Below are 23,748 nucleotides of genomic sequence, written 5' to 3' on the forward strand. Positions count from 1 at the left end.
GCACGGCGCATGCGCGAGAATTCGTCCGCTGCGTCACACGGAGGATCGCATTCAGCAGGAGATGGGCGGGCTGGAGGGACGCCCACATAGCACCTAGAGGCTCATTAGCATATTTATAAAAGTTCTTTTTTTAGCAAAACGGCTGCCCCAAAAGCTGTTATATTAGGATGGTTGGCCAGAGCAGACACTAGCGGATCGCTAGTGTCTGACAGCTAATTATGTCATACGAAGTGATAGAAACCCTTTAAGTCTCTACGTTTATTTGTGGTGTTGTCATACCTTGAGCATGAGGATGAAGCAGGTAGAGTGGATTCAGTGAAGTCAAAGCTGGGGTCATTCTTCTTTCGAGCTTGGTCACTGATGAATCTGGTAAAATAAGAGAAAGAGGGAAAAGACACATTGTGTTCTCTCTTGTATCTGGAGCCCTGGTCTGCCCATTTCTCTTGCATGCCATGTGGTAGTTTCGACACTATTGGATTAACGCCATGGGCGGTATCAAGGTAACTCAGTCCTGGCAGACGTGGGTCCATTTTTGCCAATTCAAGTTCTTTTAGTAGGTCGCTCAGATCCTGAGTTTGCGATTGTCTTTGCCAGTTATCCTTGGGAAGGCTTGAAGTCTCCTGAATAAGGCGCTTTCTATAGCTTCTGGACTGCCATAGGTCTGTTCAAGTCTCTCCCATGCTGCAGCGAGACCTTCCTCTGAGTGGCCTGCATGAACCACTCTTAATGTCTTTATGCGTTCTGCAGATTCTGGGCCTAACCATTTGATGAGCAAGTCAAGTTCCTCCATGGCAGTGAGGTTTATATCACCGATTACTGCTTTAAAGGTCGATTTCCAGGCCCTGTAGTTTTCAGCACGGTCATCAAACCTTGAGAGACTAATGTTAATCAGCTCCCTGCGCATCATGTATCTGGCAAAGTCTGACATGTCTGATCTCCCATTCCATATTACAGTATTGCATTGTGGTGTCTCTAGAGCATGTAGGGACTCTGGCAGATAAGGTTGAGATTGATCAGGATGGAATGATGTGGCATAAGGATTAAGCTGCGGTTTAGTCATTGGATGATCAGCCCGCTTGGTGCTAGATATTACCTTATTACTGGGGTGTAGCGATTTCTGGTACTCTGTGGGTTCGCCCAGTTGGTGAGTTAGAAGTGGCGTTGGTGCATGCGATTTAGCAGGAGGAGTAGGCGATGGTTGCCTTAGCACATACCTGGCAGTGCGGTCGGCTGGGTCTTCCTCTTCTCCTGGAACGAAACAGTCTGGGTCGGTACCTTGCCCTAATGCTTGCTCGAGGACCTTTAGTTTAGCTAAGGTAGCTGCTTCTTCCCTTTCTGTCTGGAGGATCTTTAGCTGGGCTTCTGTCTCAGCCTCCATTTCTGCTTTCTTATCCTCCATTTCTGCTTTCTTAGCCTCCATTTCTGCTTTCTTCTTCGTAATCTCCGCCTCCTTCTTAGCAAAGGAACTTCTAACGCTAGCTTCCTCTGCTTCTGCCCGGACTTCTATAAGCTTGTCATGCAAGGCTGATCTTCCGTAACGAGAGGTTTTGGAAGATGAAAGGGTATGTTTACTTGAAGTTGATTGATGGGATCTCGCCTCCTGTAAATGTGCGATGCGGAGTTCTGCTTTGCTCTTAGCATCTTGTACTAGGGCATCCTTCTCTTCAAGGAGATTTTTTCTCTCACTCAGCTCCTCTGAGGCTTCGCCAAAATCAGAGTCGCTCAGGAAAGTGATGTACTTAGCAGAGAGTCGCTGATAATGGACATAGGAGTTAGTTAAGCGATTCAACGTTGTGGTTAACTTTGTTGGGTCGTTGTTATATCGTAAAAGAGCTGCTATATAGTGTTCAGTTCTCTGCCATAAATCGTTTAAATTGTCACTGATAACACGTTTAGATCGTACTGCTTGTTCTTCAGTTAACATGGACTCTGCTTCCTGCATATCTGAGTTTTTGGAAGCAGGGTGACTTTCTGTATATTCAGTTACTGAGAGATCCACTAAGCCTCTTGTGGACATGTTGTTCCTATTTAAGCGGTACTGTCTCTTTAAGAGGGTATTCCAGCTTGTGCACTGTGCTTATGAAGCCACGTGCGTGTAAGATGGCGGACAGCTCTAAGCTCGCTGGCAGACTGTGTGTAGACATGCAAGACTGTAGATTTAAGCTTCTTTTTGACTATTCTGCCACAGATGTACGTTAGAGAAAATCCCCTGATTGGTTGTGAGTGATAGCCCCTGTACAAGCAATGGTAGATAGCTGAACTCACTAATATCTCCAGATATAGGCACCAGTTGCATGTGATAATCCAGTGAGGAGAATACAATGGTGAAGCTTTGATCATTTATTGATTTGCCTTGAAAACAAATGCAGGGAATCAGGGTATGCTAGAGGATATTAGAGGTCAAAAAGAATTGCTCTCACCAGCTTGAAGGTCTGCGACAAAGAGGAAGGACGAAGGACCTTACAGAGGATGTGATGTCACAAAAGAGGGAGGAGAGCAATGCAATGGATAATTTACATAACACACTATAAGATGCATTATAAGAATAACCACAGGGTGGCAGCGTTACACAACATAGTAAATGATAATATAATGCAAACACAACAATTAGTAGAATAGAAGAATAAAGGCTGGAACAGCACAAAGGTCTATCGCCAAACTGCCCCGATACAAAATAATTCCTCTAGAAAATAAAAATTACTCTCTGGTTTTGCTAAATGACATTGAAAAATATAAGACTTTGGTGCCAATACCCGAGAGGCTGGGTGCAAAACTACCATGATACAGAGGCAGATATCTTCAGCAAGCACGACATGATAAATGAATACTACACTGAAGGGAAGATGAACAAGTGGGTTGTAAATGAATGAACAGTGCAGGGCTTTTTTTTTTTTTCCTTTCATTGTTTTCAGTGGTAGCATTGCAGCACTATAATTTTATATTTTTTTTACAGGGCACCTGGGCAACCCATTCTGCCAAGTCCCACTTTTTTTTATTTTTAAATATGCTGTAAATCAGAAGTATTTAAAGAGTGGTAGTGTATAGTTCCAGAAAAATTAGAGTGACTAAATTTTTATTTGTGCAAAATAATGAAAAATCTCTTTAAGCTCTCAATATTGCTAATTGTCTCTATAAAGACAATGAGAAAAATTTGAGAATGTCATTTGTCATGATTTCCTGGTTCTCTAGATCTGGTGAAGCCACCATTGTCCTCAACCTCTTATAGGATGATTTTAAATAGACTGATTATTGGTCATAAAGAGTACTAACTGACGCTATAACAAGTTGATTGGCACTCATTTAAAGGGGTAATTCAAGATAATTCAGTTTCCCCTACATTTTGCATACTGTTACCATATGCCCTGGTTCCCTACCAAAAATGATGATTTTTAGGCCCTCATGCAATATGTGATCAACCAACAAACAAATTGTTTGCCTCCATGTTTACATGAAACAATAATCAGGAATGAGTATTCATAAGAAAAGTCATGCTAAAAAAAAAATAGCCGCATGTTGGTCTATTACAGGTCCCTGTAATTCAGTTTGAACACACATAGTACATTTTCTACCGCTCTCTCGTCATAACAATGTTGACCCAGACAAGGCATAAGAATAGATGCTCCAGAATTGTTATTACAACGGGAAGGCAAGTAGTTACTAAAACAGTCAGGAGAGGTTACATGTCCTCTGTAAGTGGCAACAGACAAAGATGACACTATCCCCTTAAGAGATAGCAACCCACTTTCCCAGGTAGACAACATTCTGGCTCTATTCTCCTCAGTGTCAGTAGTGTAGATGGTCTTATCTTCACGTATCACCACAGATTTCTCTCCATGTGGCCCAGCATCACACAGTCTGCACAGTAAGGTGCTCCAAGGTTGCATAATCTAACTTCACAACCACTGTGTGCATACTTGTGTTATCGCTGCCTCACAAGACTTGAAGGGGTATTCCTATCACAGACAATGGGGGCATTTCGCTAGGATATGCCCCCATTGTCTGATAGGTGCAGGTCCCACCTCTGGGACCTGCACCTACAACGAGAACGGAGCGGGGAGAGTTGTGGCTGGAGGACCCCGGGTTTGCCGGGGTTCGGCAACCACCAAGCACTGCTCCCATACAAGTTAATGGGAGCGCACCGCGCATGCCCCCACACGGCCCCTGCTCCCATTCATTTCTATGAACCCGACGGAAATAGCCAGTGCTCGGCTATTTTCGGCAGCCCCATACAAATGAATGGAGGGGCGGCTGCCGCATGCGCAGTGCGCCCTCCACTACTTCCCCTGCTTCGTTCTCCATGTAGGTGCGGGTCCCAGAGGTGGGACCTGCACCTATCAGACAATGGGGGCATATCCTAGCGATATGCCCTCATTGTCTTTGATGGCAAAACCCCTTTAAGGTCCCTTATAGGAACGCTCGTTAGCAATTATCTTTAATATTCTCGGCATGTGTAAAGGGCCCTTCAGTTTTGCACACAGTCTATTACACAGTATGGCTTACAGGCTACAGACTGGTCTCTGTTCTAGTCTTTCCCAGCCTGTCCTTTGTATAGGCCCCTGGTTGCTTGAAGAATGCACAGACTAGTTGGCTTTTCTTTATCCCTCAGCTCAGGCTCCAAACCCTCTGCGGTATTTGAATGGCTTTAATAACTCTGCCACAGAGAACAGGAACTTCCAGCAATCTGGCTGTTTTGAGCCTACAATTCCCAGAATCTTCCTTTCACTTCTATGGGAGTTACAAGAACATCCACAGTTGAAGTTTCACAGCATCTGGAGTTCTGACAGTAGCTGATCCCTGTCCTAGGAAGTCTCTGAAATGTGATGCCCTTGTTTTCAGTATCAACCACTTCTACTAGTCCCCGCAGGAATATACACTGGATCTGTCTCCAGCAGCGGCCACCAGCTCACTCTTCTATCTCCTATCTCATATTACTTAGAATGTCTGCTAAGTCCTGTATTTATTATTTCATGACATGAGCATTAACTACATATGAAGGATCTTCCAGAGAGCAGTCTCACCAAGAACTCTTTACCATAGAAATATCTTTGATGCTACTTAGGTCATCTGATCAGAAGACAATGCTAGTGTATTAGGTATCTCTTGTTTGTATGCATTTTAAACATTTTACCTTTTGTAACAAGGGATGAAGTGGAATGTGACCTAACCTTCCTTGGTCTTCTTGTGATGGAAAATCGCCTTAAATTGGAAACCAGACCAGTGTTAAAGGAGCTGTCTAATGCCAGGATCAGAACTGTCATGATTACAGGTATGATTTGAAATCACCCTGGAACTGAAATAATGTCTCTTTCCAAGATTCACATACATAATGTGAAATTTAAGTAAATGGGACAAGCATTTATAATCACACTACGCAACCACTGCAAAGGAGATGGCATAATTGATTTCAAAGCAAAAGCGTCTCTCGATTTAGCGCTGCTACCTCTTCAAACAGCTGATCGGCCGGCGTAAGTCTTAGGGGAGATTTATCATCTCGTTTGCCCCTGAAAAGTGATGTTAAAAAGTTGCAGGAGTTAAAAAATTGTAGTATCTCCCACTTCTTAGCCGTCCTTGCCAATTTTCCAAAAATGGGCATGGCCACCCCAACAATTTCATCTTCATTTAATTCAGTTTTCTGGTGTAAATGAAGCCAGAAATCTAGGGCAGCACTGTGCTGTCATAGATTTCTGGTTAGGTGCATGGACTGCAGGAGGATGCACCTAATTTAGGTGCATCCTGCAACAGCGCAGGGGAAATCAAGACCAGCGCAGAAAGCACCAGTCTTGATAAATCTTCCCCTTGGTGTCTTGGTCTCTGGTCATACCTTCAGGCTGGACCTGAGCTTCGGTATCTAGATCTGAAGTCGATTTGTTCGAAACTTTGTTTTAATGCTGTGCGGAGATCCGTCTCTGTAGAGCATTAAAATGTATGGGCTCTGGTAAGGTGAACAGAGTAGTCGCAGAAAAACTTCAGCCATCGATTTTTTTACTTTAAAACCATTTTAAAACATGGATCCGAAGTCTGCTTTGGTACTGGCTGGTACCTCGGTACCGAGGCTGACTTCGAATCAATGTTATAAAATGGCTTTAAAGTTGAAATAACGAATTTCCCTCGCCGGAGCCCATACATTTGATTGCTGTAAGGAGACGAATCTCTGTACAGCATTCAAACAAAGTTTTGAATGAATCAACTGTGCATCTAGGATCTGAACCTCGATTCGCTCAACACTAGCTGGTGCGACACAGCTGCCACCAAGAACACACTGGAAGTGATTCACAACCACTTGTAAGATGCACATGGTCTTCACCTCTCATGGAACATGTAACAGCAAACTTAAACTGATCATCAACGGCTCTTTGGGATTCTAAGGGTCTCTGCCTTTTAGTTCGACAACTGGTATCAGAGCGCAGCTTCTCTCCACAGATCTCTGTTGGAATGAACTGTAGTATCAGTCCTGTACTCAACTGTTTCACACCAGATTGGGTCTCTGTATTTCACAATACATGGCAACAAAACACTCCTTTTTACTATGCTCAGGATAGGTCATCAATATAAGATTGGCGGGAGTCCAACTCCTGGCACCCCTACCGATCATCTGTTTGAAGAGAAGACGGCTCTCATGCGAGCGCTGCCTTCTGTGCTCTGTTTACCTGCTCGCTGCAGTGGTGAGCAGATATAATTACAAGTATGGCGTGCCCATTCACTTCTATGGGACGGCTGTGTCTGTTCAAATGAATACTACTAAACTGTCCCATAGAAGTGAATGAGAAACCCACACTTAATTACACTTTCTCAAAACATCTATAGTAAAAAACTGACAACCCCTTTAAAACTATGACTTGACTCAATCTCAAAAAGCTTGTGCACAGCAATGCTCCTGCACCTGCACACATGACGAGAGACTGTGCCAACCACTGTGCTCTCCATGTACAGTTCAAATTGCAGTGAGTGATGTAAAATTGAAAAATGTTACTACATTTTTGAGGAAATAATACAAACAGTTGCAAAGTCCTATTTTGCATCTTTTTGAAACCAGAATTCTGAAGTGCAGGGCTTGATAAATCCCCCCCAATGAGTTTAGTATTTGAAATAAAGTTTTACATTTTATTAGTTCATTATTTTAGCAGCGATTTTGATGATCTAAATTATTGTCATACAAGGTCAATGAGTCTTGTAATATAGATTTGTACAACTTTTCCTCTTTCAGGTGACAATCTACAGACAGCTGTAACTGTTGCTAAAAACTCTGGGATGATAAAAGAAAGTAGCAATGTTATCTTGGTAGAGGCCAAGGAACCTACTGACTCTAGCTTGGCCTCTATTAAATGGTCTCTTGTTGAGGGTGTAAAACAAAAAAAATTTGAAGAAGTGGTAAGTGGCTTGGTTATATAGTTACTGTGTATCTTTTTAGAAATTACTGCCTATATCAGCTGTATTTTTGTACACTTTTATAGGGCGGTCCAAGTCTAACTAGAAATATTTTTAAATTTTACAGCCTTACAAAATTGTGTGTCTTCCTACTGGTTGTAGCAGACAATGTGTATGAAACCACTGTGCCAACTATCCAGTTTGACTTTGGGCCATTCCTGAGGGCATTGTACTGGCACACTCCTGGTTTTCACCCTTTACAGGGACTTGGTCTTCACAGCAGGGGAGCCAGTAGTCTGCTACTGTGACTATAGTTCAGCAGACTTAGGCTACTTTCACACTAGCGTTCGGGTGTCCGCTCGTGCGCACCGTTTGAAGGGGCTCACGAGCGGCCCCGAACGCATCCGTCTGGCCCCGAACGCATCCGTCTGGCCCCAATGCATTCTCAATGGATGCGGATCCACTGAGAATGCATCCGCCTGCCAGCGTTCAGCCTCCGCTCCGCTCAGTGAGCGGACACCTGAACGCTGCTTGCAGCGTTCGGGTGTCCGCCTGGCCGTGCGGAGGCGAGCGGATCCGTCCACACTTACAATGGAAGTCAATGGGGACGGATCCGCTTGAAGATGACACAATATGGCTCAATCTTCAAGCGGATCCGTTCCCCATTGACTTTCAATGTAAAGTCTGAACGGATCCGCTCAGACAACTTTCACACTTAGAAAATTTTCTAAGTTTTAATGCAGACGCATCCGTTCTGAACGGATGCGAACGTCTGCATTATCGGAGCGGATCCGTCTGATGAAACATCAGACGGATCCGCTCCGAACGCTAGTGTGAAAGTAGCCTTAGTCAGGAAGGAGTGCACAACATTATAAATCATTATGATGCTTCAAATCCACTCCATATGAGTCGTATTCATAATAGTAAATACAGCTCCCACACAGAGCATGTTCCCTGGAGTGAAAACGCTCATCTGAAACTACCCAAAGAAAGAAGATAGTGGCAGGTCACCCTCCCCCAGTGCATCGTTAGATCAATTGACCAGCATATCAGACACCTGATCTTGCAGAGCTTTGTAATACTCCTCTCTAAATTATCCAGGCTAGGAGTCTTAGAATTCTTTAACCCTTAGGATAGTAGCGCCGTACATGTATGGCACAGAAATGCGGGATAGAAATCCCAGCGCAGTACAAGTACGGAGCGATGATCGGGTGGGTGCAAGAGCTGCGCCTGCCCGATCAGAGGCAGGGGTGTGGCTGTCACTGATAGCTAGACCCCTGCTGTATGCTCCGGCATCGGTGAAAACACTGATGCCAGCGCATTAACCCTTACACGGCCGCGGTAAGCACTGACCGCGGCACGTGCAGTATCCTCACGGGTGCCTGTGTCCATGGGGTCCCTGTTCTGCTGTGACAGGGACCCCATGGCAGGGAAGGCAGCCCGATGCTTTCCTTAGGCATCGTGGCTGCCTTCCGGGAGAGCCTGTGAGATCCAGCTCCCTGGATCTCGCAGGCAATCAGGCTGTAAGCGTATTACAGTGGTAATACACTTACAGCCAATGCATTACAATACAGAAGTATTGTAATGCACTGTAAAGGGGATCAGACCCCCAAAAGTTGAAGTCCCAGAGTGGGGGGAAAAAAAAAGTTAACATTTTTTTTTAAAGTGGTAAAATAAAAGCGTCCTTTTCTAATAAAAAAAATAAATTGTAAAAATAGGGAAAAAAGAAAAGTAGACATATTAGGTATCACGTCATCCGTATCGAACGACTCTATAAAAATATCACATGAACTAACCCCTCAGATGAACAACGTCAAAAAAATACATCACCTTACATTACTAAAAGTGCAACACCAAGCGATCAAAAAGGCGTATGCCCCCCAAAATAGTACCAATCTAACCGTCACCTCATCCTGCAAAAAATGAGCCTCTACCAAAGACAATTGTCCAAAAAAAAAAAAAAAAATATGGCTCTCAGACTATGGAGACACTAAAACATGATTTTTTGTTTTTGTTTTAAAAATGCTTTTATTGTGTTAAATGTAAAAAAATATAAATAATGAGACAAAGAGTAAAAAGTAGACATATTAAGCATCTCCGCATCCGTAACAATCTGCTCTATAAAAATACCACATGACCTAACCCCTCGGGTGAACACCGTAAAAAAAAAAAAAAAGTCACCTTACATCACAAAATGTGTAATACCAAGCAATCAAAAAGTCATATGCACCCCAAAATAGTGCCAATCAGTCATCTCATCCCGCAAAAATTATACCCTACCTAAGACAATCGCCCAAAAACTGAAAAAACTATGGCTCTCAGACTGTAGAGACACTAAAACATGATTTTTTTTGTTTAAAAAATTATATAATTGTGTAAAACTTAAATAAAAAAAGGTATACATATTAGGTATTGCCACGTCCGTAACAACCTGCTATATAAAAAATATCACATGACCTAACCCCTCAGGTGAACACCGTAAAAAAAAAAAATAATGATGTCAAAAAAGCAATTTTTTTGTCCCCTTACATCACGAAAAGTGTAATAGCAAGCGATAAAAATATCATACGCACCCCAAAATAGTACCAATAAATCATTCATCTCATCCCGCAAAAAATGAGACCCTATCTAAGACAATCGCCCAAAAAATAAAGAAACTATGGTGCTCAGAATGTGGAGACACTGAAACATGATTATTTTTTTTATTCAAAAATGCTGTTATTGTGTAAAACATAAATAAACAAATAAAGTATACATATTAGGTATCGCCGCGTCCGTAAGAACCTGCTATATAAAAATATCACATGAACTAACTCCTCAGGTGAACACGTAAAAAAAAACGGTGTCAAAGTCATTTTGCAATAGCAAGTGATCGAAAGGTCATATGCACCCTAAAATAGTACCAATCAAACAGTCATCTCATCTCGCCAAAAATGAACCCCTACATAAGACAGTCACCCAAAAAATAAAAATAAACTATGGCTTTCAGAATATGGAGACACTAAAAAATCTTTATTATGTAAAACTGATATATTTGGTATTGTCGCATCCGTAACAACCTTCTCTATAAATATAGCACATGATCTAACCTGTTAGATGAACACTATAAATGACAATAAGTAAAAACTGTGCCAAAACAGCCATATTTTGTTACCTTGCCTCACAAAAAGTGTAATATAGAGCAACCAAAAATCATATGTACCCTAAAATGGTAAACTGCCACCTTATCCCGTAGTTTCCAAAATGGGGTCTTTTTTTTTGAGTTTCTACTCTAGGGGTGCATCAGGGGGTCTTTAAATGTCACATGGCAGCTTAAAATTATCCCAGTGAAATCTGCTTTCCAAAAACCATATGGCATTCCTTTCCTTTTGCGCAATACCATCTGCCAAAGCAGCAGTTTACGGCCACATATGGGGTGTTTCTGTAAACTACAGAATCAGGGCAATAATTTTTAAGTTTTGTTTGGAAAATCTGCCAAAAAAGTGAAATTCTGAAATTTAATCTCCATTTTCCATTAATTCTTGTGGAACACCTAATGGGTTAACATAGTTTGTCAAATCAGTTTTGTATACCTTTAGGGGTGTCGTTTCTAGAATAGGGTAATTTTTGGGTGGTTTCTATTATGTAAGCTTCACAAAGTGACTTCAGACCTGAACTGGTCCTTAAAAAGTGGGTTTTGGAATTTTTCTGAAAAATTTCAAGATTTGCTTCTAAACTTCTAAGCCTTCTAACATCCCCAAAAAATAAAATGACATTCACAAAATTATTCAAACATGAAGTAGACATATAGGGAATGTAAAGTAGTAACTATTTTTGGAGTTATTACTTTCTATTGTAAAATTAGAGAAATTTAAATTTAGAAATTTGCTATTTTTTCCACATTTTTGGTAAATTTGATATTTTTTTATAAATAAAAATTAAATTTTTTGACTCCATTTTACCACTGTCATGAAGTACAATATGTGACGAGAAAAAATTCTCAGAATGGCCTGGATAAGTAAAAGTGTTTTAAAGTTATTACCACATAAAGTAAGACGTCAGATTTGCAAAAATCGGCCTGGGATTTAAGGTGAAAAGTGGCTCAGTTGGAAAAGGGTTAAGTTCATGATGACTCTATAAATGGTGAATGGAGGAGAGTTAGATTAGAGGATGTGATAGGCTAATCTAAAAAGATGTGTTTTTAGGAAGTGCCTAAAACTGTGGATGTTGTAAATTAACCTAATTGCTTGGGGTAGTGCATTCCAGAGAACTGGTGTAGCTCTGGAGAGGCCTTAGAGACACCTTGGAGATGGGAGTGAGAGGTTTGGATTATGGTGGCTGTCAGTCATAAGTCATTGGCTGAACGGTGAGCAGGGGTATGGTGGTAGACAGAGATGAGGGCAGAGATGTAGGGGGGTGCAGCATTGTGGAGAGCTTTGTGGATGAGAATGAACAGTTTAAACTGAATCCTACACTGTATGGGCAACCAGTGCAATGACTGGCACAAGGCGGAGGCATTGGAGTAGCAGTTAGACAGATAGATGAGCCTGCCTGCTGTGTTCAGGATAGATTGGAGAGGGGAAAGTCTGGTTAGGGGGAGGCCAATTAATAATGAGTTACAGTAATCGAGACGGGAATGGATCAGGGCAACAATGAGTTTTTGTTTCCACAGTAAGAAAGGGGTGGATTCTAGAGATGTTTTTGAGGTGCAGGCGGCATGAGCAGTTAAGCAATTAAATAAAGAGGTAAGGGAAAGATAAATGTCAAACATAACACTGAGACAGCGGGTGTGATGGAGATGGGTGTAAGAGGTTTGGATCAGTGCTACACACTGAAATGGAGATATTTGGTTTAGGTAGGTAAGTAGATGGAGAAAACACCAGGAGTTCAGTTTTTGAAAGATTCAGTTTCAATAGAGCGAGGATATGATGGTAGAGACAGCAGACAGACAGTCTTTGAGGCTTACTGGCTCTCAGTCAGGTGAGTGCTGGTTTGGAATGTCTCATAGTACACAAGGCTGCCATTGTAAGGTATGCTTACTGTTATTTGTCTCATGGATAGATTGTTGGCTTCCACATACCTGGCTTTTGGCATATAGCCTTTGTGTGGTTGTCTATTGTATGTCATAGATAATAGGAGTCCAAGACGCATCCAGCCATCCTCTTAATGCTGTTTCCAAACCATTTTGATGGCTTTTCCATCAATTTCGAATCTTTTTTTTGTGAACCAGACACCCTCTTCTCTTCCGAGCAGGGGGTGCCTGGTTTGATGCTCAGGTCTCCTATTGACTTTCGTTGTATTAAATTGTACTTGAGCACCCGCAGTATTCGGCCGAGCACTGCAATGTGCCGAGCATAACTATGCTCGAGCCGAACAGCAGTTTGGCCGAGCATGCTCGCTCAACACTAGCGTCTACCACAGGGGAAGAATTATGGCTTAGTGGTTAGCATTAGTGCCTTGTAGCGATGCGGTCCTAGAGTCAAATCTGATCAAGGACAACATCTGCAATGAGATTGTATGTTCTCCCTGTGTTTGAGGTTTTCCTTGATTACCACCTCTTGGAACTGAAGTTCCTCTGTGGCCTGCAGATTAAAATAAGATGTACGTATTGCACATTGCCATCTGTACAATGTATACGGCCAACTTTTTGTACCACACTTTTGTTTTTCGTGTGGCACTGTAGGGCTTCATAAGTTGATCTGCAAGATCCACCCCTCCCATGTGCCTGTTGTAATCAAGGATGCAGTCTGGTTTGGGGACAGTGGTAGTGGTACCTCGTACTACGGCAGGGGATCTGGCATTAGTGTGAATGGTGGTCAGTACAAGGACGTCCCTCTTGTCCTTGTACTTAACCACCAGCATATTCTCCTTGCGGAGAGCCCTACTTTCGCCCATTCTCAGTGGTTTCCCTACTAGGGATCTAGGGAGGCCTCTCAGATTTTTGCGTACTGTGCCGCAAGCCACAGTACCCCTGGCAGTTAGGGACCTGAATAGGGGGATACTGGTATAATAGTTATCCACATAGAGGTGGTAACCCTTATCCAGCAGTGGGTGCAGTAATTCCCACACAATCTTCCCACTAACTCCTAGGATGGGGGGGCATTCTGGGGGTTCTATTCTGGAATTTTTCCCTTCATAAATGCGGAATTTGTGGGTGTACCAGATCTACTCTCACAAAGTTTGTATCTTTTTATGCCATACCTTGCCCATTTGCTAGGCAGGTACTGGCGGAATCTAATCCTCCCTTTAAACAATAATAGGGACTCATCTACACTGACCTTTTTCTCTGGGTTGTACATCTCAGCAGACTTGTTGCTGAAGTGATCAATGACGGGCCTAACCTTGAACAGTCGGTCAAATGTTGGGTCATTTTGGGGTGGGCACTGTGTATTGTCATTGTAGTGTAGGAATTTCTCTGATTAATTCAAATCGCTTCCGGATCATGGTCTGACTGTAAATTGGAGTCTGGTAGAAAATGTCAGAACACCAGTATTGCCTAACGTTTAGCTTCTTTACTACGCCCGTATGCAGCACGAGTCCCCAAAACTTCTTCATCTCTGCTGCATCTACTGGGGTCCAACCTAGGGGTCTAGCATATGGTGAACTAGGGTTCTGAGCAATGAATTGTTGGGTGTACAAATTGGTTTGGGCCACCATTAAATTTACTAAATTTTCAGAGAAGATTTTGAAAAAATCTAGCTCAGTGAAGTCCGCACAATCTATCAGAATTCCTGAGTTGTCCACAAACTCAGGAATTTGGGGCTGATAATCGTCAGGGGGTGGGGTCCATGTGGGCTCACTCTGGGGGGCTGCCTCCTCTGCTACCCTGGGGCGCCTTCTAGAGGGTCCCTCATCAGCGGATGATGATGATGAGGGGATAGAGGAATAGAGGAAAGTGGCATCCTCTTCTCCCTCACTGGCAGACTCGGTATCGGAGGCAAGGATGGCGTATGCCTCTTTAGTACACTCGTTGGGATGAATGGGACATTTTTATTTTATTGGGGTGTGATGTGTGAAACGTGTAAACCTTTATTTAGTGTGGGGTGTGTATGCAGTGTTTTCACACGTGAAGGGGCTTGTAATAAATTTTAAATTAAATTTAGAAGAAAGTTGTAAAAAAAAAGTTTTCTGCAAAAAATAAAAAGTATTTTCTGCACAGAAAAGTCTTCTGCAGAAAAAAAAACTTGCAGTGCAACCTGAGCAGATGTGATCAGTAATGGACACTACTGATCGGTGCTCAGTGGTTGCGAAATGCACATACGCTGATGGTGCATTTGTGCAAAAATCTAAACTGACATTAATTGAAATTGATATAGAGATATATATATATGTATATATATATATCTACCACTAACTGCAGTTATTTTTTCACACAAAAAAACCCCTAAAAAATGTGCAGATACTACTGAGAACACTACTGATTGGTGCTCTGCAGGACCCACACACGCACACAGATCGTGTGTGCGTGCAAAAACTGTAGTATAAAGCTTTATTACACTGGATAAAATTTTTAATTATATATATATATATATATATATATATATATATATTGTAAAGGGAGAATATTAATTAGTATTACCAATATTTATGCAAATATCAATAATGAATATTCATAAATAGGAGGAGCCATCTCCCGATGACTCCGCCTATTTATACCTTTATATTAACCACCTCAGCCCCCAGTGCTTAAACACCCTGAAAGACCAGGCCACTTTTTACACTTCTGACCTACACTACTTTCACCGTTTATTGCTCGGTCATGCAACTTACCACCCAAATGAATTTTACCTCCTTTTCTTCTCACTAATAGAGCTTTCATTTGGTGTATTTCATTGCTGCTGACATTTTTACTTTTTTTGTTATTAATCGAAATTTAACGATTTTTTTGCAAAAAAAAATGAAATTTTTCACTTTCAGTTGTAAAATTTTGCTAAAAAAACGACATCCATATAGAAATTTTGCTCTAAATTTATAGTTCTACATGTCTTTGATAAAAAAAAATGTTTGGGTAAAAAAAAATGTTTGGGTAAAAGTTATAGCGTTTACAAACTATGGTACAAAAATGTGAATTTCCGCTTTTTGAAGCAGCTCTGACTTTCTGAGCACCTGTCATGTTTCCTGAGGTTCTACAATGCCCAGACAGTACAAACACCCCACAAATGACCCCATTTCTGAAAGTACACACCCTAAGGTATTCGCTGATGGGCATAGTGAGTTCATAGAACTTTTTATTTTTTGTCACAAGTTAGCGGAAAATTATGATTTTTTTTTTTTTTTTCTTACAAAGTCTCATATTCCACTAACTTGTGACAAAAAATAAAAAGTTCTATGAACTCACTATGCCCATCAGCGAATACCTTGGGGTCTCTTCTTTCCAAAATGGGGTCACTTGTGGGGGTAGTTATACTGCCCTGGCATTCTAGGGGCCCAAAGTGTGGTAAAGAGTTTGAAATCAAATTCAGTAAAAAATGACCTGTGAAATCCGAAAGGTGCTCTTTGGAATATGGGCCCCTTTGCCCACCTAGGCTGCAAAAAAGTGTCACACATCTGGTATCCCCGTACTCAGGCGAAGTTGAGGAATGTGTTTGGGGTGTCTTTTTACATATACCCATGCTGGGTGAGATAAATATCTTGGTCAAATGACAACTTAGTATAAAAAAATGGGAAAAGTTGTCTTTTGCCAAGATATTTTCTCTCACCCAGCATGGGTATATATAAAATGACACCCCAAAACACATTCCCCACTTCTCCTGAGTACGGAGATACCAGATGTGTGACACTTTTTTGCAGCCTAGGTGGGCAAAGGGGCCCATATTCCAAAGAGCACCTTTCGGATTTCACTCATCATTTTTTACAGAATTTGATTTCTAACTCCTTACCACACATTTGGGCCCCTAGAATGCCAGGGCAGTATAACTACCCCACAAGTGACCCCATTTTGGAAAGAAGACACCCCAAGCTATTCCGTGAGGGGCATGGCGAGTTCCTAGAATTTTTTATTTTTTGTCACAAGTTAGTGGAAATTGATGATTTTTTTTTTTTTTTTTCATAAAAGTCTCATATTCCACTAACTTGTGACAAAAAATAAAAAACTTCCATGAACTCACTATGCCCCATCAGCGAATACCTTGGGTACTTCTTTCCCAAAATGGGGTCACTTGTGGGGTAGTTATACTGCCCTGGCATTCTAGGGGCCCAAATGTGTGGTAAGGAGTTTGAAATCAAATTCTGTAAAAAATGACGAGTGAAATCCGAAAGGTTGCTCTTTGGAATATGGGCCCCTTTGCCCACCTAGGCTGCAAAAAAGTGTCACACATCTGGTATCCCCGTACTCAGGAGAGTGAGGAATGTGTTTTGTGGTGTCTTTTTACATATACCCATGGCTGGGTGAGATAAATATCTTGGTCAAATGACACTTTGTATAAAAAAATGGGAAAAGTTGTCTTTTGCCAAGATATTTCTCTCACCCAGCATGGGTATATGTAAAATGACACCCAAAACACATTCCCCACCTTCTCCTGAGTACGGAGATACCAGATGTGTGACACTTTTTTGCAGCCTAGGTGGCAAAGGGGCCCATATTCCAAAGAGCACCTTTCGGATTTCACTCGTCATTTTTTACAGAATTTGATTTCAAACTCCTTACCACACATTTGGGCCCTAGAATGCCAGGGCAGTATAACTACCCCACAAGTGACCCCATTTTGGAAAGAAGACACCCCAAGGTATTCCGTGAGGGCATGGCGGGTCCCTAGAATTTTTTATTTTTTGTCACAAGTTAGTGGAAATGATGATTTTTTTTTTTTTTTTTTTTCATACAAAGTCTCATATTCCACTAACTTGTGACAAAAAATAAAAACTTCCATGAACTCACTATGCCCATCAGCGAATACCTTGGGGTCTCTTCTTTCCAAAATGGGGTCACTTGTGGGGTAGTTATACTGCCCTGGCATTCTAGGGGCCCAAATGTGTGGTAAGAGTTTGAAATCAAATTCTGTAAAAAATGACGAGTGAAATCCGAAAGGTGCTCTTTGGAATATGGGCCCCTTTGCCCACCTAGGCTGCAAAAAAGTGTCACACATGTGGTATTGCCGTATCAGGAGAAGTTGAGGAATGTGTTTTGGGTGTCTTTTTCATATACCCATGCTGGGTGAGATAAATATCTTGGTCAAATGACAACTTTGTATAAAAAAATGGGAAAAGTTGTCTTTTGCCAAGATATTTCTCTCACCCAGCATGGGTATATATAAAATGACACCCCAAAACACATTCCCCACCTTCTCCTGAGTACGGAGATACCAGATGTGTGACACTTTTTGCAGCCTAGGTGGGCAAAGGGGCCCATATTCCAAAGAGCACCTTTCGGATTTCACAGGTCATTTTTTGCTGATTTGATTTCAAACTCCTTACCACACATTTGGGCCCCTAGAATGCCAGGGCAGTATAACTACCCCACAAGTGACCCCATTTTGGAAAGAAGAGACCCCAAGGTATTCGCTGATGGGCATAGTGAGTTCATGGAAATTTTTTTTTTTTGTCACAAGTTAGTGGAATAGGAGACTTTGTATGAAAAAATAAATAAATAAAAAAAATCATAATTTTCCACTAACTTGTGACAAAAAATAAAAAATTCTAGGAACTTGCCATGCCCCTCACGGAATACCTTGGGGTGTCTTCTTTCCAAAATGGGGTCACTTGTGGGGCAGTTATACTGCCCTGGCATTTTCCAAGGGGCCCTAATGTCTGGTAAGTAGGTAAATGACCTGTGAAATCTGAAAGGTGCTCTTTGGAATGTGGGCCCCTTTGCCCAGCTAGGCTGCAAAAAAGTGTCACACATCTGGTATCTCCGTACTCAGGAGAGGGTAAGGAATGTGTTTTGGGGGTGTCATTTACATATACCCATGCTGGGTGAGAGAAATATCTTGGCAAAAGACAACTTTTCCCATTTTTTTTATACAAAGTTTGCATTTGACCAAGATATTTATCTCACCCAGCATGGGTATATGTAAAATGACACCCCAAAACATATTCCCCAACTTCTGCTGAATACGGAGATACCACATGTGTGACACTTTTTTGCAGCCTAGGTGGCAAAGGGGCCCAAATTCCTTTTAGGAGGGCATTTTTTAGACATTTGGATACCAGACTTCTTCTCACGCTTTGGGGCCCCTAAAATGCCAGGGCAGTATAAATACCCCACATGTGACCCCATTTTGGAAAGAAGACACCCCAAGGTATTCAATGAGGGGCATGGCGAGTTCATTGAAAAAAAAAATTTTGGCACAAGTTAGCGGAAATTGATTTTTTGGATTTTGTTCTCACAAAGTCTCCCTTTCCGCTACTTGGGACAAAAATTTCAATCTTTCATGGACTCAATATGCCCCTCAGCGAATACCTTGGGGTGTCTTCTTTCCAAAATGGTGTTATTTGTGGGGTGTTTGTACTGCCCTGGCATTTGAGGGTCTCCGCAATCATTACATGTATGCCCAGCATTAGGAGTTTCTGCTATTCTCCTTATATTGAGCATACGGGTAATGAGATTTTTTTTTTCCGTTCAGCCTCTGGGCTGAAAGAAAAAATGAACGGCACAGAATTCTTCATTCGCATCGATCAATGTGGATGAAAAAATCTCTGCCAAAAAAAGAAAAAGGAGGGGAAAGGCGTCCTGCCAGGACATAGGAGCTCCGCCCAACATCCATACCCACTTCAGCTCGTATGCCCTGGCAAACCAGATTTCTCCATTCACATCAATCGATGTGGATGAATAAATCATTGCCGGGATTTTTTTTTTTATATATACAAAGTGTTTGCCAAAGTATATGAACACCGCCACCTCCTCAGCTCATATGCCTCGGCAAACATATCTTTTACTGCAGAGGAGAAATCTCGTCTTGCAGCGCCGCATACACCGACTTGCGTGTAATCTGACAGCAGCACAATGCTTCTGTCCGAATGCACATCAGTGCTGCAGCTAGTCGATCGGTTGGTCCACCTGAAAGGTAAAAAAAAACAAAACAAAAAAGAAAAAACCAGGCCGCAAAGCAATAACTTTATTAACTTTAGAACAGAACATATTAACTTTTTTAAACTTTTTAACTTTTTTACTTACCGGTAATTTTTTTTTTGTTTAGTTTTTTTTACCTTTATAGAACAAACCTCTCCTTCCCCATGGGACAATGTGCAAAGCGCAAATCGCCCAAAGATGTGGCGAAGTACGTTATGCACTTTATCCCAGGTGAAAGGAGAGGTTTGCAGCAGCTGAGAGTAAAAGGGCCCTAATAGCCCTGTGTGCCTGTCCTGTGAGATGCAATCCCTATGCTAGGTGTACCTGTGTGTGGTACTTCCGGAAACACTCTCCATAGCATAGGGCAGGGTGGTCAGCACAGTCAGGACAGAAATAGCGGGTGTCACGCCTTATTCCACTCCTGCTACAGACACGACATCTTTTTCGGGGTGACGGTTGGGTTGAGGTACCAGGAACGACACTGGGGAAATGTCGCTCGTGTAGACGGCTAACTACACTGGGGGATGGGGCCACGGAACCTCCTGGGTAAAGGAGGTTCTCGATGATCTCTTCCTGGAATTTGAGGAAAGATCGTGTTCTCCCAGCCTTACTGTAGAGAACAAAACTATTGTACAGCGCCAATTAAATTAAATATACAGACACCTTCTTATACCAGCGTCTGGTTCTGCGGGAAACTAAATACGGAGACAACATCTGGTCATTGAAGTCCACCCCTCCCATGAGCGCATTATAGTCGTGGACACAGAGGGGCTTTTCAATGACACGGGTTGCTCGCTCAATTTGGATTGTCGTGTCTGCGTGAATGGAGGAGAGCATGTAAACGTCACGCTTGTCTCTCCATTTCACCGCGAGCAGTTCTTCGTTACACAAGGCAGCCCTCTCCCCCCTTGCAAGACGGGTGGTTACAAGCCGTTGGGGGAAGCCCACGCGACTAGTTCGCGCGGTGCCACAGGCGCAAATCCGTTCTAGAAACAAATGCCTAAAGAGGGCCACACTTGTGTAAAAATTGTCCACATAAAGATGGTACCCCTTGCCGAATAAGGGTGACACCAAGTCCCAGACTGTCTTCCCACTGCTCCCAGGTAGTCAGGGCAACCGACCGGCTCCAGGGTCTGATCTTTTCCCTCATAGACACGAAATTTGTGGGTATAGCCTGTGGCCCTTTCACAGAGCTTATACAATTTGGACCCCATACCGGGCACGCTTGCTTGGGATGTACTGTTTGAAGCCAAGGCGCCCGGTAAAATGTATTAGGGACTCGTCTACGCAGATGTTTTGCTCGGGGGTATACAAATCTGCAAATTTCTGGTTGAAATGGTCTATGAGGGGCCGAATTTTGTGGAGCCGGTCAAAAGCTGGGTGGCCTCTGGGACGGGAGGTGGTGTTGTCGCTAAAATGCAGGAAACGGAGGATGGCCTCAAATCGTGCCCTGGACATAGCAGCAGAGAACATGGGCATGTGATGAATCGGGTGCGTTGACCAATATGACCGCAATTCATGCTTTTTTGTCAGGCCCATGTTGAGGAGAAGGCCCAAAAAATTTTAATTTCGGAAACTTGGACTGGTTTCCACCGGAAAGGCTGGGCATAAAAGCTTCCCGGGTTGGCGGATATAAATTGTGTGGCATACTGGTTGGTCTCTGCCACGACTAAGTCCAAGAGCTCCGCAGTCAAGAACAGCTCAAAAAATCCCAGGGCCGAACCGATTTGAGCCGTCTCAACCCGAACTCCAGACTGGGCGGTGAAAGGGGGAACTACAGGTGCGGCTGAAGTTGGTGACTGCCAATCAGGGTTTGCCAGCACCTCAGGGATTCTAGGGGCTCTACGGGCCTGTCTTTGCGGTGGCTGCGACGGGGTAACTAGTGCACGTGCCACCGTACCAGCTTCAACTGCCCTTCTGGTGCTCGCCACGTCACCATGTTGTACGGCAGTGCTGGTACTAGGTCCAGGGAGGGCTGCGCTGCTGGTGTATGCCTCACCACGTGATCCGGCAGCGACAGCCCCACTCTGCTGCTCTTGAAGCGGATCCTGCATAACCTGTGGTCTAGCGACATGGGGCCGGGTACGCCTGGTGCTGCCAGGGACCTCCACCTCCTCGTCCGAACTTTGGGTCAGAGAGCCACTGCTTTCCACAGGTTCATATTCTGACCCGCTAGATTCATCAGATGAGGGTTCCCACTCCTCATCCGACTGGGTCAGAATCCTGTAGGCCTCTTCAGAAGAATACCCCCTGTTTGACATTTTGGACTACTAAATTTAGGGGTATTCCCTGAGACTACCCAAGAAAAAAAGCAAACCTGTCTTACAAAGGGGAGGCTAGCGAAGTACCGGAGGCCGCTGCGGTTGATAAAAAATATCAAAACTGATTTTTTTATCGCCGCAGTGCGTGTAAAATGAATGTGCAGTGATCAAAAAATATATTTTTTTTGTCACTGCGGTGGGGCGGGCGTGGGTGAACGCACGTGTGGGCGACCGATCAGGCCTGATCGGCAAACACTGCGTTTTGGGTGGAGGGCGAACTAAAGTGACACTAATACTATTATAGATCTGACCGTGATCAGTTTTGATCACTTACAGATACTATAAAAGTACAAATGCTGATTAGCGATACGCTATTCAGCGAATAAAAGTGACTGCGGTGCGGTGGGGTGGGCGCTAACTGACGCTAACTACCTAACCAAGGGGCCTAAACTATCCCTAAAACCTAACAGCCAATACTAGTGAAAAAAAAAAAGTGACAGTTTACACTGATCACTTTTTTTCCTTTCACTGGTGATTGACAGGGGCGATCAAAGGGGTGATCAAAGGGTTAATTGGGGTGCAGGGGGGTGATCTGGGGCTAAGGTGTAGTGTTGGTGCTACTCACAGTTCAGTCTGCTCCTGTGCTGGATCCAACCGACGAAAAGGACCAGCACAGGAGCAGAGAAGCCATATAACAGATCATATTTACTAATATGATCTGTTATATGGCTTGTGATTGGATTTTTTAAAAATCGCCAGCCTGCCAGCCAATGATCGTTGCTGGCAGGCTGGTGACGAACTTGTTCTTTAACTTTTGCCGGCCCGCGATGCGCATGCGCGGGCCGGCTTGGAGCGAAATCTCGCGTCTCGCGAGATGACGCGTATATGCGTGACTGTGCGCAGCGCTGCCACCTCCGGAACGCGAATCTGCGTTAGGCGGTCCGGAGGTGGTTAACCACCTCCGGACCGCTGTACGCACAGACGCGTCCTGGAGGTGGTTGTTTCATTCCGAGTGGACGCGCCGGCGCGTCCTCTCGCGAGACGCGAGATTTCGGTCTCAGCCGGCCCGCACATGCGCATCGCGGGCCGGCAAAAGTTCGAGGAGAATTGCATCAGCAACCTGCCAGCCAATGATCGTCGCTGGCAGGTTGCTGATTTTTAAAAAATCGAATCACAAGCCAGATAACAGATCATATTAGTAAATATGATCTGTTATATGGCTTCTCTGCTCCTGTGCTGGTCCTTTTCGTCGGTTGGATCCAGCACAGGAGCAGACTGAACTGTGAGTACACCAAACACTACACCTTAGCCCCAGATCACCCCCCTGCACCCCAATTAACCCTTTGATCACCCCTTTGATCGCCCCTGTCAATCACTAGTGAAAGGAAAAAAAGTGATCAGTGTAAACTGTCACTTTTTTTTTTTCACTGGTATTGACTGATAGGTTTTAGGGATAGTTTAGGCCCCTTGGTTAGGTAGTTAGCGTCAGTTAGCGCCCACCCCACCGCACCGCAGTCACTTTTATTAGCTGATTATCGTATCGCTAATCAGCATTTGTACTTTTATAGTATCTGTAAGTGATCAAAACTGATCACGGTCAGATCTATAATAGTATTAGTGTCACTTTAGTTCGCCCTCCACCCAAAACGCAGTGTTTGCCCGATCAGGCCTGATCGGTCGCCCACACGTGCGTTCACCCACACCCGCCCCACCGCAGTGACAAAAAATTATTATTTTTTGATCACTGCACATTCACTTTACACGCACTGCGGCGATAAAAAAATCAGTTTTGATATTTTTTATCAACCGCAGCGGCCTCCGGTACTTCGCTAGCCTCCCCTTTGTAAGACAGGTTTGCTTTTTTTCTTGGGTAGTCTCAGGGAATACCCCTAAATTTAGTAGTCCAAAATGTCAAACAGGGGGTATTCTTCTGAAGAGGCCTACAGGATTCTGACCCAGTCGGATGAGGAGTGGGAACCCTCATCTGACGAATCTAGCGGGTCAGAATATGAACCTGTGGAAAGCAGTGGCTCTCTGACCCAAAGTTCGGACGAGGAGGTGGAGGTCCCTAGCAGCACCAGGCGTACCCGGCCCCGTGTCGCTAGACCACAGGTTACGCAGGATCCGTTTCAAGAGCAG

The 23,748-nt window shown here is 43.4% G+C and overlaps 1 protein-coding gene across 1 annotated transcript in view; it reads left to right on the forward strand.

Annotated features, from left to right (window-relative positions):
- The window catches only part of LOC120997961 (probable cation-transporting ATPase 13A4), a 196,187-nt gene that overhangs the window by 134,108 nt on the left and 38,331 nt on the right, over window positions 1-23,748 (forward strand). The window contains exons 19-20 of the mRNA XM_040428343.1: window positions 5,142-5,266; window positions 7,205-7,368. Of these exons, the coding sequence (XP_040284277.1) occupies window positions 5,142-5,266; window positions 7,205-7,368 (289 nt within the window). The remainder of the gene's footprint in view (window positions 1-5,141; window positions 5,267-7,204; window positions 7,369-23,748) is intronic.

Source organism: Bufo bufo, chromosome 4 (assembly GCF_905171765.1).
Source record: "Bufo bufo chromosome 4, aBufBuf1.1, whole genome shotgun sequence".
In the NCBI taxonomy this organism is placed as follows: Eukaryota; Metazoa; Chordata; class Amphibia; order Anura; family Bufonidae; genus Bufo; species Bufo bufo.